Raw genomic sequence first — 19,661 nt, 5'->3', positions numbered from 1 at the left:
CAATCTTAAAAATTACAATCACTACAACATACAAAACTTTCTGCCCTTTGATTGGAAAACTCTCAAAAAAACTATCAACAGGGGAATAAATGTGAGAGACCTCAAGGAGAACGACAACACTTTCCGAGGTCTTTACATTTTTCGGTTTCTATTTAACTTTCTTTAAGGTTAAGTGCAAGTTGTATTACATAATTGGGTGGTACAAGTCAATAGGTACCACAAGTATAAGCAAGTCCTCCATTAACATTTGCAGAATCTGTGTTTTGATACTTGGCCTCGGCCTGGAGCTTCCTCTAACTGTGGGAGTGCAGAAATGTCTCAGTACTAACAGTCCTACAGCGCCCTCTGTTGGAATCAATGTATGTTGCAGGCTAAGAAATAAAAACGATTTAAAAGTTAGTAGTTTTCTTCTAATCATCCCCTCTCTTTGAATATAAAAAATGCATGCACAATGATTTACTTCCACACCATGTGATTTGAAATGTAGTGATTTATTCCATGCTAAAGCTTGATCAATATAAACCCCCAGAAAGTAATAAATACAGCATATCATGATAGAGAAAATAATTTGCACTTATCAAAAAAAGAAAAGAGCTCAAATAATAACAAAGATATGACATTTCTCAAAGTGTGGAGTGATTCAGAACAGACTGTTATCGGACTGGAGTGCAGATAGCGGTGAGGGGGGAACAGATTGTAGACGTGGGATACATTCATCGTATTATTTATGCGCAGAATCTGAAAAACAATCATCAGACTTTTTTTATCATCAGACGTTTGCGAGTGTCATCATGCAATCCCTGGACAGCAGATCCGCGTTCACTATGTCAGTTGGAATTAGAGTAGAGGGATTGATTGCATATCTAAAAGCTGACACTATAGTATATTTTAATATTGTACAATTCAGCGAACAACATTGATTCTTTCCAGTGTTTAGTAATCTCTAACTAGGCCCATTGTGGTACAAGTGAGACACACTCGATACTCTCAGTCAGACATAACAAGGCAAAGGCAAAGAGAAAGTACCTTTTACATTTCCGATAAATAAATAAACGCTGCATTTTTTCCTTCCTAATGTGATATTTATCCAGGAAAAAATGCTTTGAAACTCAAACTGACACACACATTCTGCCCCAACACCACACTTTGGTTTTCAATTCATACACACGAACACCATCAGAACAGATGGATGCTGTAAAAAAAAATCATTCAGTAGTAAGCACATGAGATTTTAGAGCAGATGTTCAAATACAAAACTCGGAAATATTCACACCAGCAGCTTTAAATGAATTAACCATCACCTCCTTGACATTTAAAAGAAACTGTGTGCATGTAGCTTTTTAAAATCTTGCCTTTGCAAGTATAGCAGCATTTTGTTTTTTGTTGAAACCCCATTACATTGTCAACTTTGTCTCAAATGAATTACAGTAAGACCCCAGAAAATTGACATTAACGGCCGTCTGGTTATTATTCCTTCTCCACTGCACCATTTACTGGCTTCATAGCTCCTGATCAAATCGGGGTAAAGAGTGTAAACATAAGATTAGAAGAGTTTTTGCTGCTCTGGATCTTAAAAGTAATAAAGAAGCCAACACTGAGGATGTTAGGAGGGAGGAAGAGGAGCAAAAAGAGTGAGAGAAAGCAGAAAACCAGGAGACATAGGCAGCTGTCCAGGCCCCGCAAGGCCCGTCTTCCCCTCTTCAAAGGAGCAGAGATAGGCCTGTCCTCCCTCCGTCCCCCCGTAGATGATTCCTGTCTGCTGAGCAGCGATAGGGCGCAGCGGCTAACACGCACCCACTGAGGGCAAATTCAGCAGGGCAGCATCTGGGTGTCTGCGTCCTGCTGTGCGTCTCGTCTCTGGGTGTACACACACACATGCACGCAAAGCTCATTAAAAAAGTCCAACCATGCAGAGGAGACAGGGGACAATTATCAGAATCACTCAGGAACCATTTTGGAACCAGTTTCCAAAAATCAAGAGACAAACAAAAAACTTCAACGGAAAGATGTGCAACAAGATGTGCAGGGCCGTTTTGAAAGTTAAGTACCATGAATTAGTCGTGAATAAGGTGGATAAATAGCCACAGTCCTGATTCTATACCTGTGTTTTTTCTAATTTGAGTCTTTGTATCTCAATATATACTTTCTAGATCCCTTATAAAGGGCCTACCTTAACACTCCAAACACAAAAGACAAAAAGGTCTGCTCAGGAAGGGGAACAGAACTTGAAAAAGCTTCCAACGACTTCTCAAATATCGTAGCAACCCTTACATCTTAGTACAATACAAGATCGCCATTGTATTATAATATAATTAGCAAGTTTAATACATTTTACATTCCCATCCTTTTCAGTGTCAACCATTCCCCGAGGCCTGGTCACGGCAGGAAGTAGCACAGCAAAGTTAGTTGTTACCATTATTGGTAAGTTTTGTTTGTGTAAAATGTCCCAGAAATGCACTTTAAAATGACCCAGATCCTAAGGTGGTGTCTTCAGTAGCTGTTTAGCTAACCAACAATCTCAAACACAAATACATTCAATTTTACTATCATATCTCACACAAACAAGCTTCAAATTGTCATAATTTACGAAGGTGGAATCAGGGAATACTTGGAATCTTTCATGAAAGAGGTTTAAATTGCTTATTTGCCAACAAACATATGTCAAAGCTCTGGGAATTATTCCTCGCATATTAGTTGGTTTAGCTTGCGAGCTAACCGCTAACATAGTAAGTTACAATTGCTAACCCAACTTCTTTCCACTTACTCTGTACTGAGCCTTCTTCCAAAGATTTTCAATTATTTTAATCAATAAAGGATTCATATGAAGAGGGGAAAAAACAAGCTTGCTAATAATAACCAAAACTCATTAGCTCGAGTCAGTATTTTCAAGAGATGTATTCGTACCTGTTTTAGAACTGTCATAAATCCCAGTTTTTCACTTATTCATTCCACCTTCTGCATTGATTCTATTTGAAGTATTGATTTTTGCCACAGAGTGTTGCCGTTTTAGCTGCTGTAGTGACCAGACCTTCACAAGGAGAAAAGGTTGACTAACGTTCTGACCGTGACTCATCAAAATTAGACATAAGACGTACGTTTCTGTATGCGAAACCGCTCAAGTGCAGCTCTTTGGTACATTCCACTACTCGATGAAATGTAAGCGGCATTGAAACATAGATTAAGACCTTTACTGAATCATACACATAGAACAATGATGAGTACTATGAATACCTGAGAAAGATTTTTTTTTAAATGAAGAAGGTGCCATAAATGGAGGCGTGGGGGTAGAAAAAGAAGCGGGCTGAAATGTAGTCGACAGAGAGAAGAGACTCTCCTCACAACATTACATTCAGTTACATCAGCCACACCTTGTTTTCTGATCTAAAACCAACGGGAGGGAGGAACGCAGCAATCAAGAAGCTTTTCTCTCCGTCTTAAGAAGTAATATCTGAAAACCCTAAGGCGTGTACACACACACACACACACACACACGCACACAATTTTTGTTTTGAGTTCCACTTGACTTGTTTCACAAGACTAAAGCGGGCCCTTGTCTTTGTAGCACCAGCTGATGAGTCTCGTTAAGGCCAGCTCGATAGGAGAGGGCCGTCTCCGTGGCAACAGCTTGGTGACGTCAGTAGTAGGACATTTGTTTTTGGTTTAAAGAGTCAGCAGCAAGGCGTAAGTGAGCAGTGTGTTCAGTTCCACGCCTGATTTTTATGCCTCTCACCCTTTGACGTCATGTATAGGCCGTGTTTGTTACCTAAACACATTTCCACGCTTCAAAACATATCAGTAGAACTTATCGTCGATGCGGAAGTGCGGCCTGGTGACATCATCGGGGTTGAGGAAGACCGATATGGATTTCCCAGGGTTCTCAGTGACCAGCTGCTGCAGTCGCTGCGCTAGCTTGTCCTCCGACGGGGAGATGATGCCGTTAGCTGGATTGTGCCCGGGGGATCCGTGGCCGTTGGTGCTAGCTGTTAGCTCCTTCTTCAGCTGCCCCGCCTGCTGGGCCTGATCCAGAGCCGCCCGCAGGTGCTCGCTGGGATCCGACCGCAGGTGGGCGAGCTTCCTGGCGACCAGCAATGCCTGGCTGTCTGTAAGGTGCTCCAGCATGTTGCACTGGGGCAGGAAGTAGTTTGGGCAGTTTTTACCAAGGATGCAATGAGCGAGGTCATCGAGGAGACCTAGGAGGAGGCGGCCAGGGGTGTCGGGGTCAGGGCTTGACAGGTAAGTGCCAGGAAGTCGGTCACAGGCCCAGAAGAGGAGGGTACGCAGGTGATAGAGGCTGAGGCCACGGCGAGGTCTGGAAAGGATGCGGGACAACACGGCTTTGGCTGCTTGGAAAGCCTGGGCCATGGGATACGGGATGCACTTCTTCAACTGAACCTGGGAAACAGAGAAACAGAGAATAAAGAGAGAAAGAACACCAGATGGAAGCGTATCGATGATTTAAACCTGATACACTGTGGCTAAACCTGACACCAAGATAAACCTCGCGTTAACAGTCTGCTCACCTCGCTGCGGGAGAATGCCAGCCTCCACTCCCTGTCCGGCCGGCCGCCCAGCGGGGAGCAGCAGGGCAGCAGATAGAAGCCAGATATGGCTTCCTCCTCTGTTATTTTACCGTCCCAGAAGTGGTTGGCGGTCAGCCAGCCTTGAGCCACGGCAGGCCAGCCCCGGAACGACACCACGGGCAGCAGGTCGTACAGCACCCGGCTTGAGCCCGCCTGCAGGGAGGGAGCGAGGGAGGGAAGGGGAACATTACTTTAACAAGAAAAACTCCAGGGAACATTATAGCATTCCATACTGACAATGACCTTTATCAGCATTTTAGCAATCTGTACCTGGAGGATGATAGTGGTGAGGGGGCCATTCCTCTCCAGACGATCTGGGCTGGGAATGCCTCTCTGGGGGCTGCGCCTCAGCTCGTCCACAGCCTCGCTCACTACCCCCCAGAACCAGTCTGTCACCAGGGAGGGAGAGAAGTAGCACCCGTCCAGAGACTGAGGGGAGTCCAGAGTGGGGCTCAAGCCTTTACCTGAGCAAGGGAGAGAGGGGAGGGGCTAAATGCTGGGTCCCTCCATACTCACACATCTGGTTCATCAAATAAAACAAGCAAACTCTTGTCATTCTCGCCCTTTTTTTAACCTTTCAATAGCGACTGATGCATGTCCTTATCACGCTAATCACCCCCCCTGCATCCTCAAGTACTGTTACGTAATACCCCTTGGGTAATTTGATGATTCGGCCGCAAAATATTGCAAATGTATTTTCCAAACTGCTGCGGATTAAACAGATCCATATCACGTATAACGTCATTACTTTTCCCCATCAGATTGGCAGAGGCAGCCGCCCTGTGAGCTTGAACTTTCGATTGTGAGGCTATACTCATAAATGTTTCAGCGTGGGGAGGCGTTTCTCCTTTCACCTATCTGAGGAGTTATATAAGAACGGGCAAAAGTGTATCATGCATCAAATTACCTTGGGGGAAACACAGAAAATAAAAAATTGGCTCCCTTCCTTCATCTCGACACTCCTCCCTCTTTCTCTTCAGCCAGAGGTGTAAGTAGATGTATTCAAGTACTTACTGTACTTGTACTTTACGTCAATATTTCTTCCACCTCTGCTTATATCTTTAGTCCACTCTTACTTACACATATCTCCCTCATCCTCCTCGTCCTCCTCAGCGGGGAATCCGTTCTCCTCCTGGCAGCAGATGCTCCAGCGGGACATGACGTTGGAGTCGCAGAGGCGTAGGCTGAGCCACGAGTGGCAGGGCGGGGAGTGCCTCATGTCCAGCGTGACGGGCTGGTTCCGGTCATGGAGCTTGAGGGCGGGCACCAGCAAGGTGAAATCCAGGTCAAAGTCGGCCCCTTTGGCGTAGTCCCCGAGATCCTCCGGGTTGAGGTCCAGGACTCCCTCTCGGGCCCCGCCTGACAGCAGCAGGTACTCGTTGGCCACCGGGAGGCGCTGGTCCACCTTTTGGACTAATCCTAAAGGTGAAGACAAACCTTTAAATGAAATCACACTCAGTGTAATTCATATTCAGAGCTGTGAGGAAGTGCATTTCTGCCAAAAGGGTTTTTTCTCTTCCACTCACATTTAAAATGCATTTCATATTCAAATTCATGGACAAGCTCGGAGCATGCACACATTTCCGGCTCAGTTTGTTTTAAGAAGTAATGCATATATTTATGAGTCTGAGCTGCAGTAATATTGACACAAGAAGGAGTGTGAAATTAACAGCGCTTCTCAGTGACTGCTGGGCGAGACATTAATGAGAACTCCTCGCTTACATGTACTTCATTTCAGCTCTTTGGCCAACATGCATCTACTGCGTGATTGGCTGAGGGGTTTCCTGTTTGAGATGAGCAGGAAACGGGCAAATGGGGAAAATCAATTAAAGGATATTTCCTGTGTTCACATTGTAGCTTCTTGAGTTATTTGTTGTAATGTTGTTACATCACTAAGAGGAAGTCTGATTGGACAAGAAATACAGGCAATGACCGTTTTATTATATATTGCTTAAAAAGTATTCCTCACTCTCCTCTCTGAACAGTTTATAGGGGAGGAGCTCACCCTCCAAATCCCTTAATGGTTACTTAGCTATGTTGTAAACTTCCCAGGCGCGGGGCCCATGGGAGCCACAGAACTGGATTAAATGATGTATTCCCAGCTTAAAAGAGCATCTGAGAACGGCTTGATCCTGCCACCGAAAACCTGTACTGCGTTCAAGCTAACTGCCAGCTACTGTGGGTCAAAGGTGGAGCGTTGACACTTAAACCCCAGTCTTCCCCCCCCCCCCCCCCCCCCCCCCCCCCCCCCGCAGGGGACAAGCCTGAGCTTGAGTCCCTCCAGGGTGGTTAAGTGGCTGCAGACAGCTGAAACAGGGGCATCAGACCGAGCCTCTCGGTCATACCTCGGGGCACAAAGCTCTGTATGACTCCTCTTATCCAATTACATGGGCACACAACCGTTGTGGCATGTTTTCAAGTGGTGGCATGTGTGTGTACATAGGCGTGTTGGACATGAGTTAGAAGCAAGATGCTAGAGAAAAGGTAAAGGCCAACAATACCCAAAGTGGCAATTTAAAGTGATAAGATGTTGAATTTAGAAATATATATTTGGCTTTTTTATGATGTTTTATATCCAACCCATGATGGTCTGACTGAGGGACTTTGCTACAGTTTATCAAAAAAGGTAGAGCAGTTTTTTCTAAAAGGGAAATACGTAGGAAATAATCCAAAGACTCAAACTCAAATGTGCTCACAAGGATCTCTCGGGTGCTTTGCTTTGAGAAGGTGCAAAATGAAAGGGCCTTATTTGACGCGACCACCGGGGTGGGAGTGGAAGACAAGTATAAAAAAAAGTATTTGACAGCGCGTCTTTAGATTTTCAAATGGGTTAGCAGAATCGGCTCATCTCCCTGTACGGCTGCAGTCATCTCCTGACTAACTAGACTTTTACAGCTTAGTCTTTCCCACAATTCCTCACCCTGAACTCTCGGAAGACATCCACGAAAGCTCCATTATTAAATATGTGCAGCAGGAATGAGTCCTAAACCACTGGGAATGCATCCTGTATCCTGCATGAATGACTGTTGGTGGTTCTTCAAGTGATGTCTGAACTAGGATTAAAATTCTAAAAGTGTGCACCACTCTCTCTGATATTGATTGGTGAAGAGTCCCATTTCCCCAGTGCCTTTACTTATTAAACAGGTCTGAATGCACTTTCATGTGATGGCAAAAACACACACTACAGGTTGCTGTAGTGTGTGTGTGTGGTGTGATGTCTAAGGTAATCACAGTAGAGCTGTGTGATGGCAGAAAGTGCTTCATACTTAATTCACACTAAATCTGAGGTGAGTGTTTGTGCATTGGATTTGCAAAACAAATTATGAGCGATCAATTTGAAAAGGAAAGTACGACTTCATGGGCAGATCAAAGCCAAGGAGAGCGTGTTGGAAGGAGGAAAGGATCAGACGCCAGCCAAAGGGCAACAAGTTTGAAGCTGCGGCTCCTCTGATTTGTTTAGTTTTATCTGCCACTGATAAATTGGGGGGAAAAAAATAATAAAGAGCTTATTATCTCTCCGGCAGGGGCTTCAGTTAGAGAGGAAAAACTGTATCAATTAGCGAGGCTTCTTTAATCTCAAACACTGGCTGCCAGAAGCTTGAGGTTGTTCCAAGGAACGCAATCTGCTTTTTTAATCCAAACTCTCGAATCGACAGTGCTTTACTGGGCGCCCGCCAGAGTGCACACAGACACACTGCGATGCACACACTCCATCATATATGCCTGTAGACTCACAGTCTGAGAATAGAGCTGGAATGGAGACAGTCTAGGCTGGTTTCACAGCCGCGGATTAAACGTAATCCTATCAGAAATGTCTTTGAATGTAGATTTCCATTAGAGGGACGTTTTTCGATAAGAGCTATTCTCAGACTACACCCAATTTCAGGTCTGTGAATCACTATTTGATGGCTATTGGTTACTCAGTGTGTGGTATCAGCAAAGCCTACCTATCCCTATGGCAGCATATTCAAATTACAAAATAAAATCCTAACACAAACTCTCAAGGGCAAAAATCATGTATGCTATAATGAAGGTGCAATATTTTGTTGCTGGAGTCTCAAAATGCACCAGGAAATGAGGTTAGGAAAAAAATTCAGTATCACAACTTTAATCCGAGGAGATAACTTCAATTATCATAAACAAACAGAAATCTTCACTGCAGCTTCATTTCAAAATGTGAGTTGTTAAAATGACAGTAATGCAGAAATAAACTCAGGTCTGGCTCCTTGTATGCATATTTATTGTGGATAAGGGATGGAAGAAGCTATTTTGAAGACTAGAAGCAAAAAAAGGAGGACAAGCAACAGTTTCTTTGAGAAAGATAACTGGGAAATGTGGTCCAAGAGCATTTATACAAGACAGGGCTTCTTCAAAATATGGAAGAATAATACAAAAACTAATCGATTAACAGTCGCAGCTGTATTTACAAGGAAAGTGTAAGACCTTCTGCAAAGCACTGCTGAGAAATCCCCCTGAAGCAGAGCAGCGGCATCATGGGAAAAACGCCTTTTCTCATCACAGCCAGAGTGAGAAGTTTCTGCTACACACCTCTGGTGTGATGGACTCCTACAATAGCTCTGCAAATCTCCCTGGAAAATGGGATTCCTCTAAATAAGCTGGTGACTTCTATATGCTGTTGCTGGAAGTGAGAAAGAGAGGAGCCAAAACTGGTCATGCAGGCAAAGCCAGTTATTGCTTCATTTAACGTTTATTTTAAACGTTTATTCATCTAAAGACAGCAGACTTGTCGTACACTCACATGGATCCATGAAAAAAACGAGTTCAATTAGTCAGGAAATGCATTTATTTGATTAATAGCTTGGTTATATAAGAAATTGCATACCAATCTCAAGTCTCTATGCTAAAAATAAAGCTACAACCTGCTATCTTTTAGCTTAGCATAGCTAGATAAACTAGTATTTTCTCAACAAAAGACAACGTTTTTTAAGTTTCATGGACGAGGTTATGCACTGGACTACTTCTTGAAAGATGCATACTTAGGTCTTTATACTAAAAACAAAGCTACAACCTGCTATATGTTAGCTTGGCTTAGCATAAAACGGGGAGAACATTAGCCTAGCTCTTTGAAAAAGCATATCTGGAGAGTAAACTTCTAAACCTCACCAATAAATGAGCTATTTCTAGTATTTTTCTCAACAAAAGGCAACGTTTTTAAAGTTTTATGGACGAGGTAATCCACTGCACTACTTCTTGACCAGGATTATTCACACTATTGAGGGTGTTGGAGCTATGAATGGCCTTATATTATTGAATAGTTAATCATTTATTTACTTGCTGTTTTTGTTCATAATTAATATAATAATAATAATATTATTATTATTATTTAGTCTTGTTATTTCGGAGAGTTAGATTTGTTTCTATGCTTTTATTTTGAAGGCATGTTTGGGTACTGGGTGATCAGGGCACCTGGTGTAATTATATATATTGGAGACAGGTGGTGGTGGTGGTCGGAGCAGAGCAACATTAGCCTGAGGAACACCTCCTAAATGCGACAGTCAGTTAGCAAACTGGATGAGGAAAAACTGGTCCAAGCCTTTGTCACCTCCCGCATTGACTACTGCAATTTTCTGCTTGCTGGCCTACCAACAAAAACAACTCAATATGTACAAAACAGTGCCGTCCGGATTGTCACAAAAACACGCAAATCAGAACACATCACCTCCATCCTTCACTCACTCCACTGGCTCTCCGTAATTCACCGGATCAACTGCAAAGTCCTCATCATGGTCTACAAAGCCATTGACCACACAGGCCCCACCTACCTACAGGACTTGCTTAGTACACAACATTCAAGAACATCACGCACCCTCAGTTCATCCAGCACCAATCTCTTAGCTGTTCCCCGGACAAAAGTGGCCAACATGGGAAACCGTGCTTTCCCCTCCCTCAGCCCTCGTCTGTGGAATCAGCTCCCAGAAGATTTAAGGACCTCCACATCCCTCTCGGTCTTCAAGAAGAGCCTCAAGACCCACCTGTTCCTCACCGCGTTTCACTGACTGTGCTTCATTTTATATTTCAACCTTTTATGCTCTTAACCTTTTTCTTTGATCTTTTTAAAACTCAGCTCCCTTGTTGATTCCCTTATATGTATGTTACTAAATATGATCCGTAGATAACTTTTATTTCATTTTAGTTTGTTTGTTTTCTCCCTCCTAGCATTGTGAAGCACCTTGAGATACAGTTGTTTTTAAAGTGTGCTATAGAAATACAATATATTATTATTATTATTATTATTATTATTATTATTGTTATTAGGCACATCGTTTTTTACCTGCCGGATTGATTCAAGCTAGCAGGAGAGCCATAGGAAAGGCTAAAGAACATGAAGGATTGGAAACTGTGTTCTTTGTTATGATACTGGATAATGCAAATAAACGCACAAATGGTGACTTGTCTGGACTTGGATCATTTTTACCTACGTAAGATTCGCTATATGGTGGCTCAGCGGCAGTTTACTTTTAAGTTCATTTGCTTTGATAGATTCTAGGATTTGGGCCGCTACAGTATGTTGAAATTCATTCCCAAGGGGCTAATGATTGAAAAGGAATCTAGCTAAATGTCAAATTCTTGACTCAGGGCACTTAGAAGGAGGGGATGTTGTCTGAATGATATTCACAATTGCTGTTGCTCGTCTGTGCGACCTTCCTGTTAGTTCAGACAATAAAACTGTAATTCAGCCGTGGCTCGTGCAATAACAGTAATCTTAAAAAGCAGCCTCATCCTGAAAGAAACATTTCAATCCGTAACAAAAGACCCCAGACAAATAAAGTCTCGCCTGGATGTTATCAGCGCTTCTTGCAGCCTCACCTCGCACGCTAATAGCAGATTAATCCTGCCACTCTGTTGATGAATTCATATCAAGGCAGGAGATTAGCTCGAAAATAGGAGCTTTTAAAGATGAAATGGAGAAGTTCCAATTTAATTTCACTTGGCGGGATGGGTTTAAACCACTGAGCCAGGTGTGTGTGTATATGTGGGTAAATATAGCAAACAGTCGCTCAGAGGGATGAAAGACACGCCACCTGCAGAGGGAGGATGCAGGAAGCTGTCAGGGTCTTCCAGCTCTTCACTACTGCTTTGATGCCAGGTACACTCTGATGCCATGTCCCGCTAAATGACAGGCAATTATCGCCAAAGCAAAAACTGCAGGTTGACTTTGACATTTTAGAGCGGCCTAGTCGCTTTTGAAGCCGTGCACAACTGATCCCTTGATATACTATTGAGGAGGAGAAGGTCTCATATTCAATAATGAACCTCCATTAACTTATCAGAAGCAGTCCTACTTATGTCATTAAAAAATATGTTGTTTTTTAGTGTTACTTTCAAGATAAAGGACAAACAGAATCAGTTACAGTGGTTTTATTAATATGGATGGATTGCTAGATGGGCCTACCAGGCACAGGCCCCCCCTGGCTTTCACTTGCAAACAATATCCCTTAAAGAGACACGTAACAACCAGGGAAAGACTTAAAATGACCACAATAAAACATATAATTTCAAAGAAATACAAGAATACAGCATAACAACTGCAAAAAGAATCAAAACACCAATTAAAATGACAATGTGGCCCAAAAAAACTGCAAAAAAGATATAAAATGACCACCAAGAGACACAAAACCACAATCAAAAGCAGATAAGTCAGTAAAAATCTTGGCATGCTCCTATATAGAAAAAGGTGTTGGGGCCCTTTGCATGTCTGTGGCCAGGGGCCCACTGTCTAATAATATGCCCATGACTATTAACAGCCCTTTAAACTGTTTAAAGTAAAGAACAAAACAAGAACCAAATGTTAAAACCTGGTCCCCCTGTTTTAATCTGAAGACCATATTTGGAAATAACAAAGAACGGTGCATCACAAACACTTCATCCGTTGGAAAATGTTTTTTTAAGTTTTCAAAAACTTCCTTTATATGATTTGAAGGAAAGAGGGGAACGCCTGTTTGTGCCCTCCAAATCCCTTGATACAAATAACTGAAAGTGACGAGGTGTGTAGCGACCGTTCACTTTTTAATTGTTTTCTTTCCCGGCAACTCAGGCAGCTACAGCCTGCGCATACAATTATGTTATCAGTTGACGGCTACAGACCAAATTATTCCTCCCCCTTTGCCTCAGGAATACTTCAAGTGTGATTAGGAAAGAGGAGGAAAAAATCCTTATGTCAGCCGTGGTTATTAAAACGAACAGCACAGTAGATAATATGTCTTGCGGTGTCAAAACACTGCTTACAGAACATGCCAAATGATGTAAGTCCTATTTAATTAGATACTATGACGGGGCTTAATGGATGAGGCCATGTTCAGTCACAGGACACTCTACTGTGTTTAAATGACGGACAGTTTGATTTGTTACAGGGCATTATGTAAGAGAGGTTGTGAGCTGAGCTAAATTAACATCATCTAAATTGTGTTTTGCATTCATTTTCACTGATGTGCCAGCTGTCCAACAATTACGGCTTAATGTTGCCAAAAAAGCGGAGTCAGTGAGGAACAATGACCGTTGTTTATGGCAGGAAAGTCGCATCTCATCTGTGCTGCTTGGCATGGCTGTGTTGGTGTGTGTGTGAGTGAAGCCTAACTAATCAAACACAAATATTTCAGTCATCTACTGTTGCACTGCCATGGATCTGGCTTGGCGGCCTCTCAAATCCAAAATGGCATTAGCAGAGTATTAGTCAGACAAAGCAGCAATTTTTGGGTTCCGAGCTAGACAACCAAAACTGAGTCAACTGCTTTCCCGAAGGAGATAAAGTCACCACTCTGCTGGTTAAAATTTAACCAGGAGGGATTTCTTATTCCCCAAAATAAAATATGCATGACTTTGCTTAAAGTTTGAGCAGCCACGGAAAGGTTAGAAAGTTTGGGAGGAGATATTTAATATCTTATAAAAGCAGCCTTAACAGCTCATGGAAAAATTTGACTCACTTGTGTGTATGGCACTGAATATAACATCCTATGAAGCTTTGCTACAGCCTAGGGCGAGTAAGATTTAAGACTTTATTAATGGCACTAAGAATATAATTTAAGACCAATTTTACGCCTTTTTGTGTTATTTAGTTCCGCATAATGACAAATACATTTGTACAAATATTTTTTTTAAATAGAAAAATGTCTTCTTAAATTAAAAAGTGCAATGACATACAAAAAAAACCCACTGAAAATAAGATTGTTTTGTTTTATTTATTTAAGACATTTTACGGCCTTATTTATAGAGCCTAACAACTTGGAAACTAGAAAACATTGGAGACTTTTTTTAAGGTATTTTTTGGGCCAGAGATGGCCTTTACAAGAGATTCTCAGAGACGGAAGGGGGAGACAGAGGAGAGGCCAATGTGGGATTCAAACCAGCTTACGAGGCAGTGGTCTATGCATATGGGCCGCCAGATTTGAGACTCTTTAAGAATCCTGTCCAATGGAAGTATCAGGATTTTTGTAACAAAAGAAAAATATGGGGGAGAAAAAGTTTGGAATGTGTATCCCTCTGTTTTGGAACAACTGCAAAGTGTTTGAGCCACAACAATGCCAGAAAGATCATGGGATTTTTGTGGGACTGATTAATTCGCAGGCTGTCATGCACCATCACTTACACACCAGCACACACACACGCAGATAGGCTTTGTTTTTTTTTCAGTTTTTGTCACAGCTCAAGGTGAACCTTCTCCTGACTTGGAAGAAAATAACTGATCTACCTTCTCTATTGAAACACCTTCACTTAGCTGGATGCACATTTATGTTGAACAGTCCTAAGTGTGAGGAAAAGTGGAAAACAAAGGGGCTGATGTAAGAAGACAAACAGGAAGGCAAGAATGTGAGGTCACTGTAGGACAAAGGGAAGATCTGGTGCACTGCAAATGAGATAACCCCATTTCTTCTCACCAAATATCAACAGACCACAGGTTATTTTAAAGTCTCAGAGACAAAAATGTTGAACTCTAGGAGAACAGAGATGACATTTTCTTTTCGTATTGAAGGAATCTGCATTGGTTTCAGAGGGCAGATAAACTGAACTCTTTCTAGCAACAAACTTTGAAAAAAAAAAGTTGGGTTTGGGCCTAGCAATATATCTTCTGCTTCACCAGCACTGTGGATCTATTTCTGCCATCATCAGACTTTTTCAAAATATATATACTGTAGCCCCCCCACCTCGCCTGCCCGAAGGCGCACCAGTGTTTACCAAAAGGCACGGTAAATAAGAGTTTCTTTTTAGATCTGTCTGACTGTGTAGAAATTCACTGGGTGTATTTCTGTTTAATATCTTTTCTCTATCCTTTTTCCTGACAGTGTACAAAGCACAGTGGGGATCCTACTGCAGCGGTAACTTTATCAAACTTAGCAAAAAACACCCAATTGCGACAGCATCCATGCACACAAACTTTTACTACGGTATGATAAAGCTCATCCAGCAGGGCGGTAACAAGGTCCCTGCATCAAAAGGATGATATTTGCTTTTCAGTGCCTCCTTTAAGTGCTGCCTTTCATCCTCTGCAGAGAATTGAGATGCACACATTTCCTAATGCAGCTACCGACGAATACTAAACTTTATATTCCTAGAAGCCAAAACATCTCCCTCTGTGGAACGCTGCAAACTTTTCTTTTTTCTTCTCAGTCAGAGCTGTCACAGCGAGCGGTGAGGCTCGGGGTGTAAGAAATACCAGCAAACCATTGGTGATTATGCAGGAGAGGGAGCCTCTTTAAGTAAAAAAAAACGAGGTTCTTAACTGAGAACGTGGGAGAAAAGGGAAGCTCAACTAGAAATGAAAAAATGAACAAAGTAAAAGACACAAAGATAAAATGTACTTATGTACACTAGGTGGTGTTACAATAATATAAGGGATGCAGGATACTTTTATCCAGTGGGAAAAAACTAAAATGCCTGCTATTTTGAATCCAACAGGAGCTGTGTCTCAACCAGTGTGATAGCACTAGTTTGACAGTGATGTGTGTAATAATACTCCAGTACACAGTGAATGAAGTGTGAAACTAAAACCAAAAATGGACAAACTTTTCAGGATGGACAGACTGATGGTGACATGAGGATGACAGCAGGGAGGGGGCAGAGTGCCACCTATTGGACTAACAAGGACACTTCATTTCTGAAAACATTTAAAAACAATACATTTGAGACAGCATGTCACACTTAGAAAAGCCATCTCTCATTGGTTCAGGGTGTGGATTGTGGACATGTCCTTCAAAATTAAATTTCAAATGCATTGCTTCCCCACTGCAGCAAATTACAAATATCTAATTTTGCATTCAAGACTTAAATAAAACAACCATGTGATAATCTTCAAGGGGATTAAATGGCAGATATTGTACCTTTTTCACATGCGTCATTTCAACGCAGACTAAGAATACAATGTTGATCGTGTTTGTCACAACTTGAGTCATAAAACATGTCGGCAAAACAGAACCGCGTCGCATCATGTTTAAATGAGATTGTGCCTCTTTGTCTTCTTTGGCTAAAATTGAAAGTCACATTTCTACAGAGAGAAATAAATCAAAAGCAACCATGAAAACATAAATCTTCTGCTGCATGTGATTCAAACTCTCTTGCTCAGCTCAGGCCTGTTGGTTCTTGCCCATTCTGTCTGACTCTGGATATTCAAAACACCTTCAATTGCCAAAAATGTTCTTTATTGCCTTTTGAATATAAGACAATCATTAATGCAGTGCACTACTTCAAGAACATTTTTATTTTTGGTTAATGTAAGAAAGTTTAAACATTGTTAACGTTTACTTAAGTCATTTTGGCTGTCTTATGCCACTGTTAGGTTATAACCTTGTTCTCCTCATCTTTTAAAAAAAAAACTAAAATGTTGTCCCCTATAATTTGTACTGAAATTAGAAATTCTAGTATCATGACAACTACAGTGCACAAAAGATAATATAGTCTCATGATATGGATTCAGCAATAGAATTTGTTCCATTAGATTTTATTCATGTCACATAAAATGTACTCAGTGCAGGCCCAGCATATTACATGTGAAGGCATGTTCAGTAGCCAACTGGGGAGCAATTGTTGCTGGGAATGATTACTCATTGCTCTCAGTGAACTACCCTGGGTAAATAAAGAGCAGAAAGTAGATAATATATGCTTTTATTCCTATATAAACCTTTTTTCAAAGTATAACAATGTATGAAAGAGGGGCAAGAATAGACATAGACAGCAACAAGCGCATACAAAGAAGATTCATCTGAGACAATTAAGAGAACAGATTTCCAAAAGGCAATGTGACATATTTCTGCACATTTATCCCAGATGGTAATTAAAGATTGAGATTCCAACACCAAATGGTCAACAGCTAAGTAAGGAAGTAGGTGTTACAATTATTGAGTGGAGAATGGAGAGATTTCTTTTCGCAGACATACCGAGCATGTTGAAGATAAAGTCCTTGGCAGTGTGGACCTCTAAGGCAGTCTGGTCTCCGAACTCTCCCTGCTCCAGTACTACCAGCTCGGACACCTGTGCTGACAACTGCTCCAGGGTGGCCCCCGACCGGAAGTCCACCTCTGACAGCTTCTTGGCGGGGGCTGGGGAGCGCGGTGCCACCGCACTCATCAGGGACTCCATGTCTACAACCCTGTAGGGTACAGAGAATAAAACTGTTGTTTGGTTTGCTAGATTGGAGGGTTTTAATATCAACAGCCCTATTTTCATTGCCAAATCAAATAAACTATGCTTTCACAGTACCAATAAAAACTTTTAGATTTTAAGCTAACTATTTAGCACCCCAGAACAACAGAAACTATGTTTGACCTGTTTTCACAATGTACAGCCTACTGTATATCTAGACTGATTTAGTTCATAAGCCTTCGTGTTTTATTTCCATATAATGCTGGCTTTGTTTTGAAAAGCCCTGTGTGAATCATGAGACTTAGAGGGGCAATCTGGAGGAACACATGACATCAGGGAAGAACTGAAAAAAACAATGTAGTAGCAATAGAATGATTAAGCAATTTCAGCTTTGGGTAACACCCAGTCATTTAACCTGATGCTAATTTTGGTTATTGTGACAGCCCAAAAACGCACTTATACAATAATTAATAATGTGTATTATGCCCTTACTACATGCTACTAACCTGATAGAAGACTTTTTGTAAAAAGTTACTGCTTTTAAGACATCCTTCACTGTATCATAACATGTAAAAATAGTGATAGTTGGTCGTGCTTAAGAAACGGGTAACGTGAAGCCTACTTAACAGTTAAAGGCATATTCTAGAAGGAATTAGCGTAAAGTGGAAAGGGCGTTACGCTTATTGAGTTATTACATGTTTGTACGTTTAAATAGTTTTATTCAAAACCGTGTCTTGTCAGTAACAAGTTGCAAACTTGTAATGTAAACACAGTTCAGTGGAGTGGAATGTCATGGCCTCTGCCCTACCAAACTAGGTCAATTAGCAGGCAAGCTCCTAGCCGCTAAGCTAATAGCACAGCAAATTAGCCAGCCTGCTGTCTAACATTAGCTAGTTAATTAGATCATTCGTAATAAACAGCACATTAGCGTGGGCAGCGTTAGATAGGTGCATATGACTGTTGTATAACTGTATAAGCACACCATTAGACTTCCAGTAATAGGGTCGGTTTGGTACCTCGCCCACAGTCAGCTAATTTCTTTTATTAGCTAAGTAGCTTTATTAAATTAGCATGCTAGCTAACATGACAGGTGGGGATAGTAAAAATGCGAGCTCACATCCTCGTATACAAACTGCACATTCACACTAAAAATCTATAGCCACACACACGCATGCACCCACATGCACTCGCTAGCTTGCGAGTAGCGGATCACAGTGCAATCATTAGCTATAAGGCTAAAGCTGCCAAGTATCGCAAACATACACACACCCTTTACACAGTGATCCGAGGGAGTCTCTCCGCTATCTTCTTTTTTTACTGTTATTGTGATTCCTGTGCTTCAATCCGCTTTCTTCAGCTGTCATTTCCAACAGGTCCCAGTCGCCACCTTCCCCCTGGCAACACCGTCCCAGAAATCATCATGGTCCTTCTCTGAGGATCCAGGGATTAGTAGTATGTGTGCCAAGCACGCCCAACATTACAGGAGGACTACACACGGATTTGTGAGGTCAGGTTATGATTAAAAATTGTGCCCGTGTCCTCGCAGATAAGATAAGGCTGTGCTGAGGTTTAGGAGTAAAAGGCAGGGCGGTTTCACCAATGCACAGCCAGAGTTCAGATGCATGGGAATGTGAGGAGTGCTTCCTGTTGCAAGGGGCTGCATTTGGAAGCACCGATTCTCACAGAGCCCACCCCTACATAATAATAGCCTACCTGTTGATGGAGGTAGGGTATGTAAAGTAGATTACACAATGCATCTAAAGAGATCCGCCTAATATAATCATCTTTAAATGAATTATGGTATTATATGGTTATAAATGAGTAATCCTCTTATATAATTACACGTGTTAAAATAACAGTTGACTTTGAGAATGCATAGAGGAGGAGGGAATTGCATAACAGGTAGAATACTTTGAATATTCAATCTCAACCTACATCTAAATCTTCATTTAAGTATTTAATTTTTTACCGAAAAATATGTTTGACCTTTTTTTTAAATATGCAATATACCAAAAACATTTATAGAATTTATACGTAAATTAATAGACTCATACATATTGTCTAAACATAGTTAAGGCGCACAAATGACCTTGTTCCATTTCATTTTTTAACCCTGTACAACAGTGTGTTGGCTTTTAAATGTGTATCTCAGCATTGTATGTTCCAACATGTTGGAAAGTAAAGAGACACTTCATTTTTTAGGTATAGTCCTTAGTGCAATAGTGCCATAATGCAACTCGATCACATATTTTTATTAGACTAGTCAAAACATAAATGTAATTTATTAGGGGAGCGTCTCTGCTGATGTTCCACTTGGATCTCTGGTGATTGTTTCACTGTAAAAAGTACTTCCTGTTCAATATACAGTATATACATAAACCTTCCTTAATTACACTTCCAAGTTATTCTATTCCTGCTAAACTTCTTTGGATTGATGGTGTCTGGAATTACCTGTCGCACCTCAGCCTGTCAATGGATCATTGCTGCCTC

The 19,661-nt window shown here is 41.5% G+C and overlaps 1 protein-coding gene across 2 annotated transcripts; it reads right to left on the bottom strand.

The window, feature by feature from the left end:
* Positions 1 to 472: 472 nt before the first annotated feature.
* tmem102 (transmembrane protein 102) lies at positions 473 to 18,788 on the bottom strand. 2 transcript variants are annotated; one of them, XM_063900992.1, is made up of 6 exons: positions 18,441 to 18,788; positions 16,967 to 17,178; positions 5,661 to 5,999; positions 4,851 to 5,044; positions 4,521 to 4,733; positions 473 to 4,392 (listed from the first exon to the last, which is right to left on the bottom strand). In XM_063900992.1, exons 2-6 carry the CDS (start codon positions 17,166 to 17,168, stop codon positions 3,793 to 3,795), a joined length of 1,548 nt encoding a protein of 515 aa, XP_063757062.1. In that variant the 5' UTR covers positions 17,169 to 17,178; positions 18,441 to 18,788; the 3' UTR covers positions 473 to 3,792. The 2 variants fall into 2 exon arrangements, with proteins under 2 accessions (XP_063757062.1, XP_063757063.1); XM_063900993.1 differs by having other exon boundaries at positions 18,450 to 18,788.
* Between the last annotated feature and the right edge of the window lie 873 nt (positions 18,789 to 19,661).

This window comes from Eleginops maclovinus, chromosome 14 (genome assembly GCF_036324505.1).
Source record: "Eleginops maclovinus isolate JMC-PN-2008 ecotype Puerto Natales chromosome 14, JC_Emac_rtc_rv5, whole genome shotgun sequence".
NCBI lineage: Eukaryota > Metazoa > Chordata > Actinopteri > Perciformes > Eleginopidae > Eleginops > Eleginops maclovinus.
Note: the sequence above shows the minus strand (reverse complement) of the source record. Positions and strands in the feature narration are given on the sequence as shown.

Bases quoted from the DNA above. Each gene is read 5' to 3' on its own strand.
- tmem102 (XM_063900992.1), bottom strand. From the start codon at position 17,168: ATGGAGTCCCTGATGAGTGCGGTGGCACCGCGCTCCCCAGCCCCCGCC. The intron at 6,000-16,966 runs GTATGTCTGCGA...CTTCACCTTTAG, and splicing joins CTTTATCTTCAACATGCTCG to GATTAGTCCAAAAGGTGGAC. The intron at 4,393-4,520 runs GTGAGCAGACTG...TCTGTTTCCCAG, and splicing joins TGGCATTCTCCCGCAGCGAG to GTTCAGTTGAAGAAGTGCAT.